This window comes from Cebus imitator, unplaced genomic scaffold (assembly GCF_001604975.1).
Source record: "Cebus imitator isolate Cc_AM_T3 unplaced genomic scaffold, Cebus_imitator-1.0 Scaffold61, whole genome shotgun sequence".
In the NCBI taxonomy this organism is placed as follows: domain Eukaryota; kingdom Metazoa; phylum Chordata; class Mammalia; order Primates; family Cebidae; genus Cebus; species Cebus imitator.
This window is the reverse complement of record NW_016107376.1, coordinates 9,443,415-9,462,543: the sequence shown is the minus strand read 5'-3', so window position 1 is coordinate 9,462,543 and position 19,129 is coordinate 9,443,415. Positions and strand designations below refer to the sequence as shown.

Here is a 19,129-nt window from a genome sequence, read left to right as displayed (position 1 = left end):
AAAAAAAAAAAAAAAAAAAAAAAAAAAAAAAGATGATTGCTGTCTTCCAGGGTGTGTAATTACTGGATGAAATGTTGTAAGTGCTCAGTACCAGCCCCAGCACCTCAGAAGCCCTCCCCAATAGTCACTAATCCTTCCCTCCACCTCAGCAGGAATAAAGAGGTAAAAGTATCAGTTAGAAGACACTCTTTCCAACAACTTGAACTTCGTGTCCACAGATAGCCACTCAAGTAAAAGTTGAGATTGGGTTAAGACTAAAAGCATTCTGGTGATCAGCAGGCTTCCAAAGTAACACTTAAGTTGGAGGTAAATGCCAAAAATTTAGTCAAACATGTGGCAGTCTTTCAAAGTCCTAACTGTGATCTTTAGTGTAGTTTTTAGATTGCTAAGGTGTGGAAATCTCTGCCTTACAGCAGCTTTTTCCTACATTTCCCCCTAGGTTTAAGAATAATTATTAGAAAATGAGTCACTGCCCTCCTCCAAAGGCAGCACTCACACCTGGTGTGATACCTATCTTTCTGTCTCGTTAATGGAGGCTCTTTAATGTTCCAAGACTGGGCCAAGCGTGGTGGCTTGTGCCTGAAATCCCAGCACTTTGGGAGGTCAAGGTAGACAAATCACTTGAGGCTGGGACTTTGAGACCACACTGGCCAACATGGTGAAGCCTTGTCTCTACTAAAAATTTAAAAATTAGCCAGGCATGGTGGAGCACGCCTGTAATACCAGCTACTTGGGAAACTGAGGCAGGAGAATTCCTTGAACTCGGGAGGCAGAGGTTGCAGTGAGCCAAGATCATGCCACTGTACTCCAGCCTGGGTGACAGAGTAAGACTTCGTCTAGGGAAAAAAAAAAGTTCCAAGATTGCTTAGAGTACCACAGTGTGCAGAAGTGGTCAGTAATAAGTAGGAGAGCTCTCATCCCGAGAAAACCCTTCTTTAAAGCTGAGAAAGCAAGAGACTGTGGAATGTAAGCTGGATGTGGACACCCATTTATGAAAGGGTGATGTCTTCTAATGCCCAGCTCCACCTTCAACTGATTCCCGGTGTCCTGAAAACAGACAGATATTATTCAGACAGGGTATAGAGATAAACCTAGCGTCTGATTTCCCATCACAAACCCTAAGAGAAAAATATGGATGCCATTCATTTGTAATTGATATTAATATTTTATATTATAGTTTTACACTCAGTAAATGTAAATGTAAATGACTAAAGCCACCAAGTAAATTATAAAGATGTTTTCCATGTGACCTTTCTGCCAAGATGATAAGAGTTTAAATGGGTTCTAAACACATCCATTCTGGGAATATAAAAGAAAAATTAAAAATTAGCTGCAGGCCAGGTGCAGTGGTTCACGCCTGTAATCCCAGAACTTTGGGAGGCCGAGGGGGGTGGATCACAAGGTCAGGAGTTCAAGATCAGACTGGCCAACATGACGAAACCCCATCTCTACAAAAATACAAAAATTAGTCGAGTGTGGTGGCGGGCACCTGTAATCCCAGCTACTCCAGAGGCTGAAGCAGAGAACTGCTTGAACCCGGGAGGCAGAGGTTGCAGTTAGCCAAGATTGCGCCACTGCACTCCAGCCTGGGCAACAGAGCGAGACTCCATCTAAAAAAAGAAAAAAAATTCGCTGTATTACTGTGCCTATTTAACTACCAAAAAACATTACTAATTAAAGGACATCCTTCTGTATGTCACAGCTTCTCCCATGAAGTAAATGACAACTCAGTACTCCAATATAAAGACCAAAGAAACTTCTGAGACCGTAACACGCTCAGTGATTAATTTTTCTAACTACCTCTTAGAAAACACAAAAAACATTTTACTGTATTCCACACTGGGTGACAGAATGAGACTCCAACTAAAAAAAAAAAAAAATTATCAACTTCTGATTGCATGAATATAACCACAACAAAATAATGGTTTGGTTAAGGCCTGGCACAGTGGCTCACACCTGTGTAAGCCCACACTTGGGAGGTCTAGGCAGGGCAATAGCTTGAAACCAGAAGTTTGAGACCAGCGTGGGCAACACAGGGAGACTGTCTCTACAAAAAGTAAAAATAAGTAGCCAGGCCTGGTGGTGCATGCCTGTGGTCCCAGCTACTCAGGAGGCTGAGGTGGGAGGACAGTGTGAGCCCAGAAAGTTGAGGCTGCAGTGAGCTGGGATTGCATTACGGTACTACAGCCTGGAGAACAGAGTGAGTCTCAACAACAAAATAAAAACAAAACATTTTAATGACCCTTCCTGAAAATTAAAAGTCATGTAATATAATTGGTCAATAACTAACAAGTCCATTTCCCTTCAAATCTAAGGTGTGGCTCACAACAATTGATTTCCATTGTTTTGGGTTTCTATTTTTGGTTTTGTTTTGAGGTGGAGTCTCGCTCCGTTGCCCAGGCTGGAGTACAGTGATGTGATCTCGGTTCACCGCAACCTCCGCCTCCCAGGTTCAGTCGATTCTGCTGCCTCAGCCTCCTGAGTAGCTGGGACTACAAGTGCACACCGCCGCTTCTGGCTTATTTCTGTATTTTTAGTAGAGACGGGGTTTCACCATATTGGCCAGACTGGCTCAAACTGCTGACCTCATGATTGGCCGCCTTGGCCTCCCAAAGTGCTGGGATTACAGGCGTGAGCCACTGTGCCTGGCCCGATTTCCATTTTTTTAAACAATAGAAATGGAACCTTAGTAACAGCTTTACTGATATAAATACTTTCTAGTCAGCCTGCTCCCAAAACCAGACCACATTTACCTCTGGATCTTCGCTGTCTCCACTTAACTCCACTTATTTGCAAAGCAGACACCCTTGGAAGGGTAATTTGCTAAATGCATACTGTCCATTTTATCCAAAAGCTTCTACTGCAAGGAGCAAAGAAGGAGCAGGAAAGAGAGGATCCAGGAAGGGAGGGCCAAATCATTCTGGTTAATCAAAGTGCTGAACGCACCTGCTGCACAGGTAAAACACAGTTGTTCCCACTAACAGATGACCTGGTCTGATGGTCAGCCGTTAAGGAAAAAGGCCCAGGGCAGGGAAGAAATACCAATGTAGGCATGAACACTGCAGCAGCACGTGTATATTGTTTCTTCTGGGGACCCACCATGTCTAGCTTAAAGTTATCGTAACATTAAAGCTGACCAGAAAATGACTAAGAGGCACCTAGTTCTGACCAATGCCAGTTTCAATCTAAAGGCAGCTAAACCCAAGATTACCTAGATAAAACACTACGGCACTTTGGCAACTGGCTCCTTGGCAGGCTGTTTCTTTTTGCATTTGGAAATGTAGGCAAGAGAAAGAATGAATGAGAATGATGTCTGCATTTGGAACCTGGAGAGTAACGTGACGAATTTTATGCAGTTTGCTCACTACTGTCATGTTTGGAGTGTGAGGAATATATTTTATATAGTCATATGTTTACATCAATCATTTGGACTAAAAAAGAAAAGAGTCTGCCTACATGAGAACGATTATGTGCAAACATATTCTGGATGCAGAAGTGTCTCATCTTAACACATTCTGGATGCAAAAATGTCTCCTCTTTTCTTCCTGTGTTTATATACTACTTTTACTTACTATGAGATACATCAATAGCTATCACATCACATTCGACATGACAAATACACATTTTCAAAACAAGAAAAACAGAAATCAGAGTTTGGAAATCTATCAAATTTAATTTATTTTTTATAAAGTCAATATAGAAATACTTTACGACCAGACCCCAGTGCTTCGAGAAGCCACAGCAGGAGGATCCTTTGAGCCCAGGAGCTCAAGACCAGCCTTGGCAGCATAAGGAGACCCTATCTCAAATAAATAAATACTTCAAATAAAAACACCTCATCTAGGTAATACCAGGGAAAGTTTACCCTTAAAAAAACTCTTTCAATAAATAAAGACTCAATTCTTGGAAACTGTAAAAAAAGATTATAAACACAAGTATTTCCATCTCTGCACCTGGACTACTTTTACCTTGCATCTGTGTTTAATGCCTCCTAACTAAACTGTAAACAGTAAAACTAAGGAATCAGGTTGTCTCTTTTGCTCTTTCTAGGCGTTAGTGAACATTCCATGTAGCACTTTTGGGGGGCCCCAAATCCAGTTCACTGACAACTAAAGGCCGAAAAAACAAAACCAAAACAACCCACATGGGTTCTAGCATGTTAACAGGTAAAGCTGAAATCCCTCTACAAAGCCACATTAACCGGAGCCTAGCCTAATTCATTTTACAGGTCCTGGGGCAAGTAGACAACTACAAGATTTAAAACATGTTATCAGTTTGATATACAATGCACATGCCGGAAAAAACTTAATCATCTTGCTGTCTTTAAAATACAATACACATGAGCACAAGATGTAATTTAAAGTTTAAAAAGTTAACAATTTCCAGATCCAAACTGGGACGACCACAGAGCTCAGGCAGGCTTGGAAACTACGTGAAGTGGACAGGGTAGGGACTGAAGAGGACATTCCCCATCAAAAGCAAACGGCTTGCAATTTTTGTGCTAGTCAATTGTTGCCAAGGAGGAAGACCAGCCCAGTGTTATCACATCTTTTGGTTTTTCCAAATAAACAGAAAAATCCAGAGTTTTTAAATAAATCTTCCCATTTTTAATATTGGTACTGAAATCTTAAGGTAAAACAAATACACACACACACACACACACACACACACACACACACACCCCCATGCCAGTATGACAAAGGCAGTAAGTGGCTACTTTTCAAGCCCTGATATAATGAATTAAATCTGTTCATTGCTTTCATCCTTCATCCATTCAAAAAGATTTACTGAATGCTACTTCAGATGCCAGGCACAGTATGAACAAAGGAGACCCAGTCCCGCAGTCCCTGCCCACCCTGAGTTAACAAGGAAATCAGACAGTCAAACATTGCAGTAATTTGAAAACAATCGTAATGTTAAAAACACTTTAGGATTTAAAATTGCCTTATTCTGCAGCGCAACCCTACCACGCCAGTATTTTACCTTAATCCTTCCTATTTTAAAGGCAGCTCCATTTCTAGCATTTGAAGGATACTGACTACATCTTGTATCTTATTATTGCCTTTGGCTAATTAAATTCTGAAGTGTCTCTCAACCCAGACAGCTCAGGGCTGCCCTAATTATATGTCCAATGTTCTAATTATTGGAGGTGCCACATATAACAACACCCTCTGATAACATGGTATCAACATTTTCCTTTGTAAGACTGAGATTCTGCATAGGCTCTGCCTTTTTGGAAGCTTTCGTAGGAAGCAAAATTGGCAAAACTAACTCAGAGAGGTCTGACAAGTCAGACCACAGATCTGGCTAAACTCACACCTTTTTTTACAGTTCAAAGGAGGCCCTGAAAATAGGGGTTGCTGCCTCTGCAGCTGGAACGTGAATCTGGTTGAGGGGTGCTTGTGATCCACCCCACTGTGGAGTCAGTCATTCTGAGCAATGGGCATCAAGGGGACGGGTGGACCGCCAGCCTAGAGAATCAGAGGACAAATACGTTCACTAACAAAGATACTAAACAGCAAAGGCTCAAGCAAAGAGATCACCAACTAGACACATAAGGTTTATTTGTAGTGCCCGGAATAGCTCCCCATTGCATATGCAATCCCTACAGAGCATTCTCCTGTAATAAAACAGAAACAGATTACCTGATGTACAAAGTCTGGCTAGTTCTAGGCTTCACTTCACGTTAGATGTGACCCAGGCTCAGCCTCCCCACGGATACTTTTCCCAGCCTGGTCTGTTTTCCTGCCCATCTAACCCACCCCTCAAATCTTCCTCTGAACTCCTATGCACTGTGGCTCTGTGACACTCTGTAATTCAAGCACTCTCCCGTGACTCAATGTATATGTAAATACAGCTTTTTTTTTTTTTTTTTCTACTAGGATGATAAAGAGATTTAAATTTCAGACCCTCGTAAAAAAGACACTTAGAATTTATTAACCATGTCACATAGATATCTTGATGATAACACTGAAGTTGAAGTTAACGTGTCATTTTTATGATTTAGCCATTTATTCAACTTTTTTTTTTTTTTTTTTTTTTGGGCAGGCCCCATTTTTCTTGCCAACTAGATTGCTCGTTCCTTTAGGGCAAGAACAGCACCTTATTCATCTTTGTGTTGCCAGCACCTAAGGCAGTGCCGGCACACAGGACATTTGATAAATGCTTATTAAAATGAACAAATCTATTATTCCATCACTCCTAAATTTAGTCATAAATCCTATCCTCTCACTCTTTTACCCCAAATTTCAGAGTACAGAGGCTGACAGTATCTTGACATCAGAGGGCTTTGTAGTTTGAGTGGCAGAGGAAAAATGAATGGCAGTGAGCAATAATAACTTTATTTACGCATTTGCACAAGTCGCGCAATTTCTCATGCATCTTGCTGCTGAAGAATGTGACCCAAGGCTGAGCTTCCCCATACCTGGTTTTCTGCACCCAACACTGACCAGCGTCTTTCTATTTTCTAGCTGCAGCCCCCACCCGTAACAGGTTTCTACCACGAAAGGAGCTCTTCGGTAATGTTATTGAGCGACAATAGCTGCAGTCTCTTTTTTAGCTGTCACTCCCATTCTCATTAGAATATCCTTCTCTCTCCTGGGTAATCTTCCCAAGGGTTGTTTATTCATTTTTCTACACTATGCTGATTATAAAACTTCCTTCCTGCTCGGATTTCTGAGGAGGACACAAGCTCTGTTATGTAAGCAAAACTCTTCATGGGTCCCCCGGCCCCGTGGCTATCAGTATATTTCAAGAGTAAACCTGTGCAGTGGCAGGATTTGAACTACTGAATGCAAGAAGGAAGCCATCAAGGAGAACGTTATTCAGAAGATACCAACCAGAACAGAAAGGTCACTGGGTTAGGAGGAGGGGCACATACGAGGTCAAAGACAGGCCGACATGAGCACCATCTGAAGGTGGAAAGCTTTAACACGTGGAATGTGCTGTCTGGAAATGTGTATTCAAAATAATGCTCCAGGAAAAAACGCTGGTTACGTATTCTGTCTAGAAAAACAAGGGCTTTCAAAAGAAGAAACAAAAGAGGGGAAAAAAACTCTCTTCATGAAATGACATGTTAAGTGCTGATCGACAGGAATCGGCAAAGTCAAGAGAACTGGACATGACTGAGGCAACTGTAATTAGCCTCCTGCCTTCCAGGACAAGTAGATGATGCATTATCCTGAGCTAGCAGGAGAGGCAGGTTTTCTACATATGTTTAAGAAGATCTACTTTCTGAAGAAGAGGCATTAAAAACCCTCAGCAATATTCCAGAAGCTTAAAAGAGAAGAGAGAGAATAACAGTAGGACAAATCATTTACTAGATGCCCTCCATGTGCTAAATGCTAGTCAGGTCAAAGAGGCATCTAATTCAATCCAGTTCCACTAGGAACTGACCCTCAGTAAACACATATTTAAGGAAAGTCATTAAAAATATAATATAAAGAATATATTGTGCCACTTTATATTATGAAATATATATATGAAATATATAACATATGCCACTCTATTATATATAAGATACAATATAAATTATATAAATATATTACATATTATGTTATATGTAATAATATATTACATATTATATATCTTATATATAAATATATTGGTATATACTTTATGTTATATATAATATGTATTATATGCATATAATATAAAGTGGCACACTACATTAAAGGAAAGTCACTAAGAATACATATTTAAGGCAGACATATTTAAGGAAAGTCATTAAGAACATAATATAAAGAATATATTATGCCACTTTATATATAATATATATTATGTGAAATATATAATATATGCCACTTTATACTATATATGATACAATATAAATTATATAAATATATTACATATTATGATATATGTAATATATTACATACTATATATTTTATATACAAATATATTTTACATACATTATATATAATATGTATCATATGCATATAATATAAAGTGGCACACTACCCTCATGCAGGTCACAGATACCCTTATAATGTCACATGTTAAATTAACAAATCAGTAAACTCTGCAATCCTATGTCGACACTTCCGTTTTTAACATAATGGTTTAACTGGTAGCTGCTATTAATTTTTCAGAAATTATTAAAAATATTAAACCAGTTTTTAAAAGCCAGAATTAGGGCTGATGTTTATTCTTCTGTGCACAACACTGGCTGTTATATTTTAAAATCACTAAAATGCAGAAGTCCATAACAAACACAGGTAAGTTAATATACCACTAGCTTCTGAATATGTCAACAAAGGCATCAATTCTCTGATTATCAAAGGGCACTCATCATCATTTACGCAGCCACACATTAAAAACTCCGGTTGAAACCTGACGTTTGTAGCTCAAGAATAGTATACAATTAGGCATATTCAAGGGAAGCAAACTTTATTTAGCTAAGCCAGGCTGTAGTTACTCAGGGGTGGAAGAAATTACTGGTGATAAAAAACAGAGATAAAGCTATTTAGAAAATAATACTTCAAAATAAAGCTACTCAATTTCACTTTTGGTTATATATACAAGAGAAATAAGAACATGTCCACGCAAGAATCTATGCATAGCAGCATCATTCACAACAGTCCAAAAGTGAAAATAACTAAAATGTCTAACAGAACATGAACAGATTAATAAAATGTGGTATATCCATGCAGTAAAATGTTATTTGGCAATAAAAAAGGAATACAGTACTGACACATGCTACCACGTGAAGGAACCTTAGAAATGTGTTGAGTGAAAGATGCCGGACACAAATTCCAGTATAGGCAATATCTACCTACAGAGACAGAAAGTAGGTAAATTCACGGTTACCTAGAATGGAGGAAGGGAGAGAGAAAATAGGAAACGGAGTGATTCCTCCAGGGTTCTTTGTAGGGTGATAAAAATGTTCTGAATTCATTGTAGTGAAGGTTGTACAATTCTGGGAATATACTAGGTTCCAATGACTGTATACTGAAGTATACAATTATAACTCAATTAAGCTGTTAAATAAGAAAAGCTATTGTGTCAGCTGCTTCTGTTCTCACTGTTTCTTCTTGTTCTATCCATTTTTAGTTGATAATGCTTTTAAAAGCTTCGTTCATAATGAGGATGACTTTTTAAGAATCATCCTTTTCACTCTTCCCCTTTTCCTGTTACCTGCGTAAAATGACAAACCAAGGTTTTAAACTTCATGTGACTCCAAATAATGAAAATTAACAGTGTGTCTTACTTAGAGAGCCAGAACGCAACAGAGAATCCTGCCAAGAACTAGTCCTAATTACATCCAGAAAGCAGCTGAACAGAAATCAGGAGGAGGGTTGTGGGAACTGAAGAGCTTTCTCATAACTGCGGTAGTTCTTCTGCATATACAGAGAAATGTTTAGCATGTCCTTTGCACAGCTGCAAAGTATTAAAAGCCCTGTAAACACATACAAGGTAAGCCTCGCCATACATACTCCTAACAGACATTTAGAGGCAGAGCCCTGTGGCCAGAGCATGGCTCTTTACAAGGGTATGATTTGAGTGGTGGCTGAGGTGCCACGTACATTAGGAGGCCACCACCAAGGCTCTGTTGCACAATGCCTGCAATGTCCACCCAGAGTCAATCTCCTGCCTCCGAAAGGTTCTTATTAAGATGAAGAGGTGTTGCTTTGGTGAGAAAGCACAGTAAAAGCCTCAGAAAACATTCATATTGATTAATTCTGAAACTAATTGTCGTCAAGGTTGTACAATTCTGTGGACATACGAGATTCCACTTTAAGTGGGTGAATTATGTGACCTGTGAATTGTGTGACCTCGGTAAAGCTGTTAAATAAGGAGAGCTGTTGTGTAAGCTGCTTCTGGTCGCATTGTTTCGTGTTGTTATTCATTCATACCTGTCTCTGGTATGTGGCCTGTAGCTTGATCCTTTAACATGGAACCACCTGAGCCCTACACATTACGCAGGCTCTTGCGGGCAAGCAGCAAATACCAGCAGGTGCCCAGAGCAAGCACTGAAAACTCATGCAGCCCCACACTCTGGGAGCCTGTCTTGGAGACTCGCCTTTATTCCTGGTTCCTTTGAATGGCCCTCTATCCCTCCCCTGTCCCCACTTCCTCTTGTGTTTCTCTGCCACGTTAGCTTTCCTTCTCTGCCTTCCCCTTGTGCCTTCACCTGGGTTCCTCACACAGGCCCCGCGCCTACCTAGGCCAGTGCTAAATGTTAGAACCCAAGGAAAGAACAGAGGCTTGAAAGGATGAGGGAGACACGGGATGGAGACTCTGGGAGTAGAATGAGGAAGGAAAATGTCAGGCGCAGAGGCCACTGCCTGAGCTGAGCCCCAGTGATGTAGAGGCAATGTCAAAGCATAGCACATCTTGGGCTGGTCCTGCTGAAAGGGACATTTCTTTTCTTTCTTTTGAGATCTCACTGTGTCGCCCAAGCTGGGGTGCAGTGGCACAATCTCAGCTCACTGCAACCTCTGCCTTCTGGGTTCAAGGGATTCTCCTGCCTCAGCCTCCTGAATACCTAGGATTACAGCCACCTGCCACCACACCCAGCTACTTTTTGGGTTTTTAGCAGAGATGGGGTTTCACCATGTTGGCCAGGCTGGTCTCGAACTCCTGACCTCAGGTGATCCGCCCACCTTGGCCTCCCAAAGTGCTGGGATTGCAGGCGTGAGCCACCACACTCGAACAAGAGGGACATGTCTAATGCACTTTGCTCCCTTAACAATTTTACATACTAAGGAAAAACTAGAGTTAATGCCAAGAGCTTGGCACAAGGATATTAACGCTTCTAACACAACTAAACATATTTACTAATTAAAAACACAAACAGTTCCCTCTCGTGAGAGTTTTTATGTCTACCCCCACTTTTTGATAAAGCTTGATTATTCTATTTATAAAACAGATACATTAACAAATTCCTCTTTTCTTATTAGCTTTAGAAAACTTCCTAGATTTAACAGAAATGTGAGTTGTTTTTCTTTTGCTTTTTAGAGATGGGATCTCACTGTGTTGCCCAGGCTCGTCTCAAACTCCTGCTTCATCCTCCTGAGTAATTAGGATTACAGGCATGCACCGCCACACCCAGCTTTAAAAATATGGTTTTGTTAACCAAAATTGTTAAGCAGCGTCTGCTTACGTTGAAATAAGATACACAGGGGAGGGAAATGCCACATAGCCTGCTGGGCAAGTGAAATCACAGACATGGGAGAAATCATCAAAACATAAACAATGCTGTACAACAGCAGGCACGGGTGGCCTCAGGTCTCCTAGCTACACCGGCAAATGGGAAGGAGGTGACCTCATCTCAGAGACAACCTAAGTCCTTTTCCAAGTTTACTCACATTTGACTAAATGCCTTGTCTTTTTTTATGTCTTTTTATTAGTAATCCTTTTAATTGGGAGACCAGACACTGCATCATGAAACCATCCCCAACACTGTGCAACCTTCCCATGAACTACCGGAGCACCGTGAGCGGAAGAGGAGCAGGCAGAGAATGACCGATCGAGGGGCCAGCACTAACACGGAAGGCTGGCGGCCAGGCAGCGCCATCGGGTTCTACTCCAGGTGTCTAACGGCATGGCTTGAAGCAGGCCACTGACATCATAAAGCTTTTCTTTTGAAAAGACCCCTCAGGACCTATGTGGAGAATGCTTGCTGGTGGCGCAAAAGTAAAAGCAGAGAGACCAGTGACAAGGGCTGGCCCACCCTTCCCTAGTGGGACGATGGCACGGGGTCCAGTGGCGGTAGTGGAAATGAAGTGGATATGGCAGAGTATGGAATCAACACGTGCTCCTGAGATAAAGCCAACGGGACACGCTACAGACCGAAGAGGAAGATGAGAACAGAGTGAAGCCTGTGAAGAGAGGAATGGCAGGTAAGGAACGAGAGGAAGTAGAGAAACACTGCCAAAGAGGAAAAAGGGACGGGGGTGGCAGCTGGAGGGGATATGGAATCAAGTGAGGACGTTTTGTTTTATTGGGAGGGGAGACGTGCAGGTGTTTATGTTTTTAAGATAAAAGATACTGGCGTTATGTTGGCGGAAGTAATCCAGTAGAGAAAAAGATTCGGGAATCAGGGCGATGGCAGCATCAGTGGTGAGAAGGCATGAGATGCATTCAATTAACAAACATTTACTAAGCACCTGTTACACGTTTTTCATTCTTAAGAGGTTCATGGTGCGATGCAGGAGAAAATAAGATAAATTACTAAGCAGCAAGGTCAGCTCCAACAAAGGTATATACAAAGAATTAATGTACTATGACAGATAAGACTGTGAATATACTATATGATTGAATAGAGCAAGGGGCATGTACTGACGTCAAGTAAATGACTGATTCACTTATTTGCATTATTAATATATTTTGGGTAAATATTTTCCAAGCAATTGTTTCCAATTCTACTTTTCATAAAATGGAAATTTGCCTTTATGCTTCTGATGAATGTACAATTTTTTTTTTTTTTTGGAGACAAGAGTCTCCCTCTGTCACCAGGCGCCAGGCTGGAGTACAGTGACGCAATCTCGGCTCACTGCAACCTCCGCCTCCCAGGTTCAAGCAATTCTCCTGCCTCAGCCTCCCAACTAGCTGGGACTACAGGCATGCACCACCACGCCCAGCTAATTTTTGCATTTTTAGTAGAGACAGGGTTTCACCATGTTGGCCAGGATGGTCTCGATCTCTTGACCTCGTGATCCGCCCGCCTTGGCCTCCCAAAGTGCTGGGATTACAGGCTTCAGCCCCATGCCCAGCCAAGACAAAATATTTATTTAGTTACAAGACTGAGCAAGCCCAGTTGTTGTAATAAAAAATTTTTAATTAACATTAGAAATAATAGTTCAATCCCGAATCACTGGTTAAAGTTTCGCTTACTGTCTAAATTGTTGTCCCCAAGTGGTACTTGACTGAGTTCACAAATAACTTCTCTATTCTACAGTGTTCAATTAGGGACAAAGGAGATTTAGAGAAAATAAGTAGCATGATTTTACAAGCTACACATTTGGAAGGACTATTCCAGGAGCAACAGTGGATTCCCACAGTCCTACACGTCTTGTCGAGATCACTCCTGTGTGAAGCCAAAACCTGACCTTCTGAACATGTTTCTCTGGTCAACCAAGCAAAGTGGTCAAGTACCACATGGTATGAATAAACAGTCACTTTATTTCGAAGACTTGTAAACAGTCTCAAAATGACTCACTTTAAGAATCATCCACTTTTCGATGTTTCAAGAATACAAACTGAATGAGGGAAGATTCTGTTCTCCAAAATCACAGCATTTTTAAAAACGATACAGTAATTCTACAACAAAAACACTTACCTCTAGAAATCCTAAGGTTTGAAATCACAAACCTTTGAATTCCAAAATAAATCAGACACTGGGTTACTTTTTCCCACCTAGAGAATTTGACTTAAATTTCCCTCTTCCTACACCAACCTGCTGAGCTGCATCTCCATTCACCAAGTGGGGCATCATGGCGACCTCTCCGTTCAGCAATGGTGGCAGTTCCAGAGGGATTTGGTCGGTCATCATCATTGTGACGTACATTCATGGAGAACTTCCCTCAACTGGCTTCCTGCAAGAGAACCACCAATTTTTAAAAAGGACTCAGGACCACAAAAATCATCTGTAACATGACAAGTTATTCCAATCCAAGAGCGTTGTATTTTTATGTCAGGCCCCAAAGACAGGTAGAACAAGGGCAAAGAAATAGCCAGAACTAGGAAACAAAAGACCAGAGTCTCAAAGTGGCCATGTGAACCTAACTTTCCTGTATCTCAGATACATCCAAGGCAACTTGTGCAGTAAGGCTTGACGGTAGATTACGCTGTTTCTATTCTGTTTATTCCATTTATTCTAATGAAATTCACACTCATATTCAAAATAACACAAAGCCTACTTTCACCCCATAATGGTATTTGCCACCATCATTTTACTTTGCAATACAATAGAAGGAAAATAACAGTAAATTCCTATTTAGAAATATAACTTGTTCCTTAGGAAGTGTTTACATATTCTTCAATTATGCCTAAAATGTGTGGCAAAGAAAGTTTAACAGCATGGACAAAGAAGGATAAACGAACAAATACAAATACATACACACGCTCTCACACAATTTTAAATGATTTCAGGAACACACTACCATATAGTTCACAGTTAGGTTTACCATTCATAATAGAGTCCCCAAAATTTCAAATTCAAGGACATTTGGTCAATGAACCCTTTAATACTTAATATTCAAATCAGACAAAATCATGGGGCAAATATTTTAATAACTCCTTCAAATATGTCTCAGGAAGATATGACAGAAAATATTCTCATTCTTAAACACCTCCATTCTAAACACTAAATATACCTCTTCTCCATCCATCCCACCCAAAAAAAAGTCCTCCCTTGGAAGGCTTTTTTTTTTTTTTTTTTTTTTTTCCCTTGGAAGTATCAAAAGATGTATAAAAGCCACCCAAGAGATTATAAACTTTTTTATTTTAAACAGACAAAATTTTACCTGTTTATCACACACTCGTTTGGAGAAACTAATTATTTTAATCACCAAAAAAACGAAATCTTATCCCAACTAGAAAAGCACATTCTATAATAACAGGTCTTATAATTCAGTGTTAATAGTACCATCATGCAGTTTTACAAGGCAATTACTCCATTCCTAAGCAAATAAAAATACCAAGCTCAAAGCCTGATAGTTTATCCTCATGAAAGAAAACAGATTCTTTTACAATTAAACTCAGATAATCCCTGTTGACACTATATGACTTCACTCTTTGACCTATGAATACATCAAATGATGGAGAAGAAATCTAAAGTCTATTTCAATTTCATTCCTAATATACTTTATCTTACTAACAATGCATGGGGGAAAAATAGCGATTTTCTCAAATTGATGACACTACACAAGCCTATCTTTTTCTTTTTTTTTTTTTTGAGACAGAGTCTTGCTCTGTCACCAGGCTGGAGTGCAGTGGTGCAATCTCTGCTCACGGCAATCTCCACCTCCCAGGTTCAAGCGATTCTCCTGCCTCAGCCTCACAAGTAGCTGGGACTATAGGCACGTGCCATCATGCCCAGCTAATTTTTGTATTTTTAGTAGAGATGCGGTTTTGCCATGTTGGCCAGGCTGGTCTTGAACTCGCGACATCAGGTGATTCACCTACCTTGGCCTCCTGAAGTGCTAAGTGTAATGTCTTATGTCATGTTTCTTCAAAACTGCAGGTGGGATTAACGGGGCAGTAATTTACAGTAGGGGGTCTGAGTATAAGCATTCAATGGTGGAGAAACATGTTCACCTTTTCTTCAATTCTCCCCAAGGAGGAAGGCCTGAGCTACTGGGGCTGTGGTGCCAACTGTGGCTGTCTGTCTTCGCTGCATGCCCCCGCTACATTAGGGTGTACCAAGCCCTGTCCCACTTGGCATAGTTCTGATATGTCTCAGGTGAGCCTAAGGATGGAACCTCTTCTCTCTTATCCAACAAGGCAAGAGGAGTTAACCAACTTCAGGGCCCTCCCTCCCCTCCCTACGTAGGTCCGTTTAGCCTCCATAGATCCTTCTAACAGGCCAGCGTACAGCAGATAACGATCCAGCGTTAGAGAGTTCAAATGGGATGGTGAGGGTTTCCTTAGGGCCTACTCTGGGCTGAAGCTGTTTACACTCCGTGTGGTCCAGTCCATCTAACCGAAGTTTTTAACACTTGGAATTGGGGCTCAAATCCAATTAATGGTGCGATTTTGTTCCTATTTCTCATTGTTTCTTGTGTGAGTCCTGTGGGGGAGTGGGGAGGCTGGACTGAGTAAGAATGTTGTGATCTTGATACAAAATTTAGGCATTCAATGTCTCAACACCAGCAATACAGCTGACACTAACAGTTCTAACCCTCTGGTAGGCCTCATGCTAACTAACAGGACTGCCGTCAGTGAGACAGAGCAATCCAACACCACTAAACAGCACTCTTAAGAACAGGTGTCCAGTCCTAAGGAGGGCATTAACTCCCAGTTCCGTAAATGTGGGATAAAGTAATGGGTCCCCCAGACCCAGGTCCACAAAGGCCCTACAGAAGTAGGATAGAACAGTATGCGGGCTGACACTGATTTGCAAAACCATCTCTTTTCACGAGGGATTTCACCTCCAAAGAAACCAGAGAAGTCCACTGGCGCAGGGAGATCATTATTTGCTTTTGAAAACATTATAGGCAACTTTAGGTGAGATGCCTGAATCTTTTTCTCTACTACATGATGGACTTTCCACCTCATACAGTGTTTAGTGGTTACCAGAAATGGCCGGGAGGGGAGTGGGGAAGGGAAGACAGGGAGCCTGTATGTACAATCACTCCTGAGAAAGATGCCGTGGGAACATACGAACATCATACACTCCAAAGCCTCAGCTCAACCATCCAACAGTCACACCGTGAATCATAGAGAAAACAGATTAAGAAAGTGAATATATTAAGGCCACTGTGAACACCGCCACAGTCTCACTTATCTGTAACCAAGTTGCTGATCTTTTCCCTCAGCCACCAGCTTGCTAGACTCCAAGGCCTTCTTTGTAATCCCTAACAGTTTCACCAGAGATAAAACAGACTTTATCCTGATAAGAATATAAGGTAGGCCGGGCGCGGTGGCTCATGCCTGTAATCCTAGCATTTTGGGAGGCCAAGGTGGGCGAATCAAGAAGTCAGGAGTTCAAGACCAGCCTGGCCAACATAGTGAACCCCATCTCTACTAAAAATACAAAAAAAATTAGCCGGGCATGGTGGTGCATGCCTGTAATCCTAGGATTCAGGAGGCTGAGGCAGGAGAATTGCTTGAACCTGGAAGGAGGAGGCTGCAGTGAGCCGAGATCATGGCACTGCACTCCAGCCTGGGCAGCAGAGTGAGACTCCGTCTCAGGGGGAAGAAAAAGACTGTAAAGTAACAGATTCAGCTAGACGGGGCCTACATGCAGCCAACAGTGTTTAAATCCCCATTTCTATGCTCCATGCACATGCAGAGAATACTTTCATTTGCCTACGATGCAAGAAACGTACGTACAAAGTAATGAATCATTTCTACGCAAGTAACTGCCCAATTGCTTATAAGGCAACTGCCTGCCGAGCTGTCCCTTAAAATGATCATAGAATAGAAACAACTTAGTCCATGGTCCACAGAAAGACTAGAGAAAAGGCAAGGAGGAAAAGCACAAAAGAATAAAAACATAAAACTTAGGGGTTCACAGTAGTATCTTTTTGGTTATTCCACAGGCACGAAAAGGGAAACGTAGTGAGTGTTCCCAATGGAAAGTCACAGGTGCAGGTTGTGAATGGGGAAACCTCACTGCAAAGCCATCAACAGTTAAAGCAGGTTATGTCGGGCCAGGAGGCCTGGGCAGGCCTGTCATGAGCAGCCATCACTCCATAGTGACAGCAACCCAAAGTGAACCTCCTCGGTATTAACCAGTAACTGACAAAATTACACGTGGACTCAACTATCAACAAGGTGGCTCAACTCTGCTGTGAGGAGACCTCAGGAATACCTCCCTGATGAGAGCGGACAAAGCTTTTCAATGGAATTAAAGATGAAGCAATAGAAGTAGAAGGCTTTCATCCATAGTTAACTTTAAGAACCAAGGCTTACTCTACTTATTTGTAATGACTGTGAATGGAAATTACACATACTCGTCACTGAAGAGCAGGCTGGCCATAGCTTTTGCTAGGGATTTCAGGACAGCGTGTAAGAATACTGTGTTCTGTCAGTAAGAACACATAAATGAAACATTTCGATCTTATATCTAGAGCTATGCACCTTAACCCTATTTAAGTTCTTAGGCTTAATTTTAATGTTTTTTTCTTTCTCTTTTCTTTCCAGATGTTTGACTATGGTGAGTCTTAGTGGGAATTTATTTGATTTTATCTTGTTTCTTTTCACTCAGCCCCTTGACTGTGGTTTTCCTCATCAGGCAGTGCTGCTACTAACCACACTCCCTCCAATCACTGGGCATTTTCCTGAATTTGCTGTCTTAAGCTTTCTTTGGGCTGGACAGCCAGATTGTCACTTCATACACACACAGAGAGGAGCAGTCCCTGAGTGTGGTTTCATGTGCTGTGTGTAGTCTTCCTTTTCACCACCAGCTGGTTATCAGCTGTGAAGGTAGCTGAGCAGGCCAGATGTGTGCTCTCTGGATAACTGAACTGTAACTCATTTTCATCTTAGTCAAAAGTCTCAGGAGAAACCACCCTGACTAAACAACATATTTTCTTGGTCTGGGTTCCTTCTTCCTTCCCTTCTTGGTCTGTGTATCTGAGCTGGCCAAATCTATCACAGACATCAGCCATTTTAGTCAAGGCTGTACCACATCCACACTGCCCCCAACGAGCCACAGATATGTGATAATGAACCCATTCTTGAAATCAATTACCCTTAACAAATGAAGAATAAATGCACTGCAAAACTAGTAAGAGAAACGCAGAAAATAGATCCTCTCTACTACAACACATTTATTTGTCCAATCCTAATGGGCTTTTCTTTCCCCCGCCACAGAGCGCCGTGATTTCTCTCCTATTCTTTATTTTGCTCTTACCCGTACTTCCATTTCAAAGAATTTGGTAACAACCACAGGCCCTCACAACCTCTCCCCCTAACCACACATAACACTAAAACCACAGCACTTCACGCCTAGCTAGTTCTATGCTTCTGATTGACAGGGAAAGGCTGCCACATGAGCACCTGTGATTAACTTCCCTCTCCCCTAAGAGAGCAAGCCGCTGGCTACCCTCTAGCAAGGCCCCGGCATTTTTAACCACCAGCTCGAAGGCAGGGCTGGGGGCAGGACATGCTGGAAACAGAATGAACAGATCCTCCCAGTTCGCAAGACATTTAATTCCACACGAATGTGTCCCCAAAGCTTTTAAAGAAAATTTTACTTTTAAAAAGAATATTACAAAATATTTTCAGTTTTTGCATTTCTCTAGGCAGCTACCTTATTCCTTTTTTTTATTTTGCTGCTGCTTCTCCAAGTCTAAAAAGGTTTTCCATGGTACTTTGGTTCCAGCCTATACTAAGAAACATACTGGCCAAATTCATGAAAAACAAGATTCACAGAAGAGAACTGCAGGCCCACCTCCAAAGGCCAGACAAAGCAATTACATACTAAAAAAAATTAATAACTAAAAAAAAAAAAAAAAAA

At 41.3% G+C, this 19,129-nt stretch overlaps 1 protein-coding gene across 2 annotated transcripts in view; it reads right to left on the bottom strand.

Annotated features, from left to right (window-relative positions):
• Window positions 1–19,129, bottom strand: part of FNDC3B (fibronectin type III domain containing 3B) — a 374,192-nt gene that overhangs the window by 280,275 nt on the left and 74,788 nt on the right. For both annotated transcript variants that reach the window (XM_017529886.2, XM_017529887.2), the window contains exon 2: window positions 13,400–13,538. In XM_017529886.2, the coding sequence (XP_017385375.1) occupies window positions 13,400–13,510 (111 nt within the window). In that variant the 5' untranslated portion in view covers window positions 13,511–13,538. The remainder of the gene's footprint in view (window positions 1–13,399; window positions 13,539–19,129) is intronic.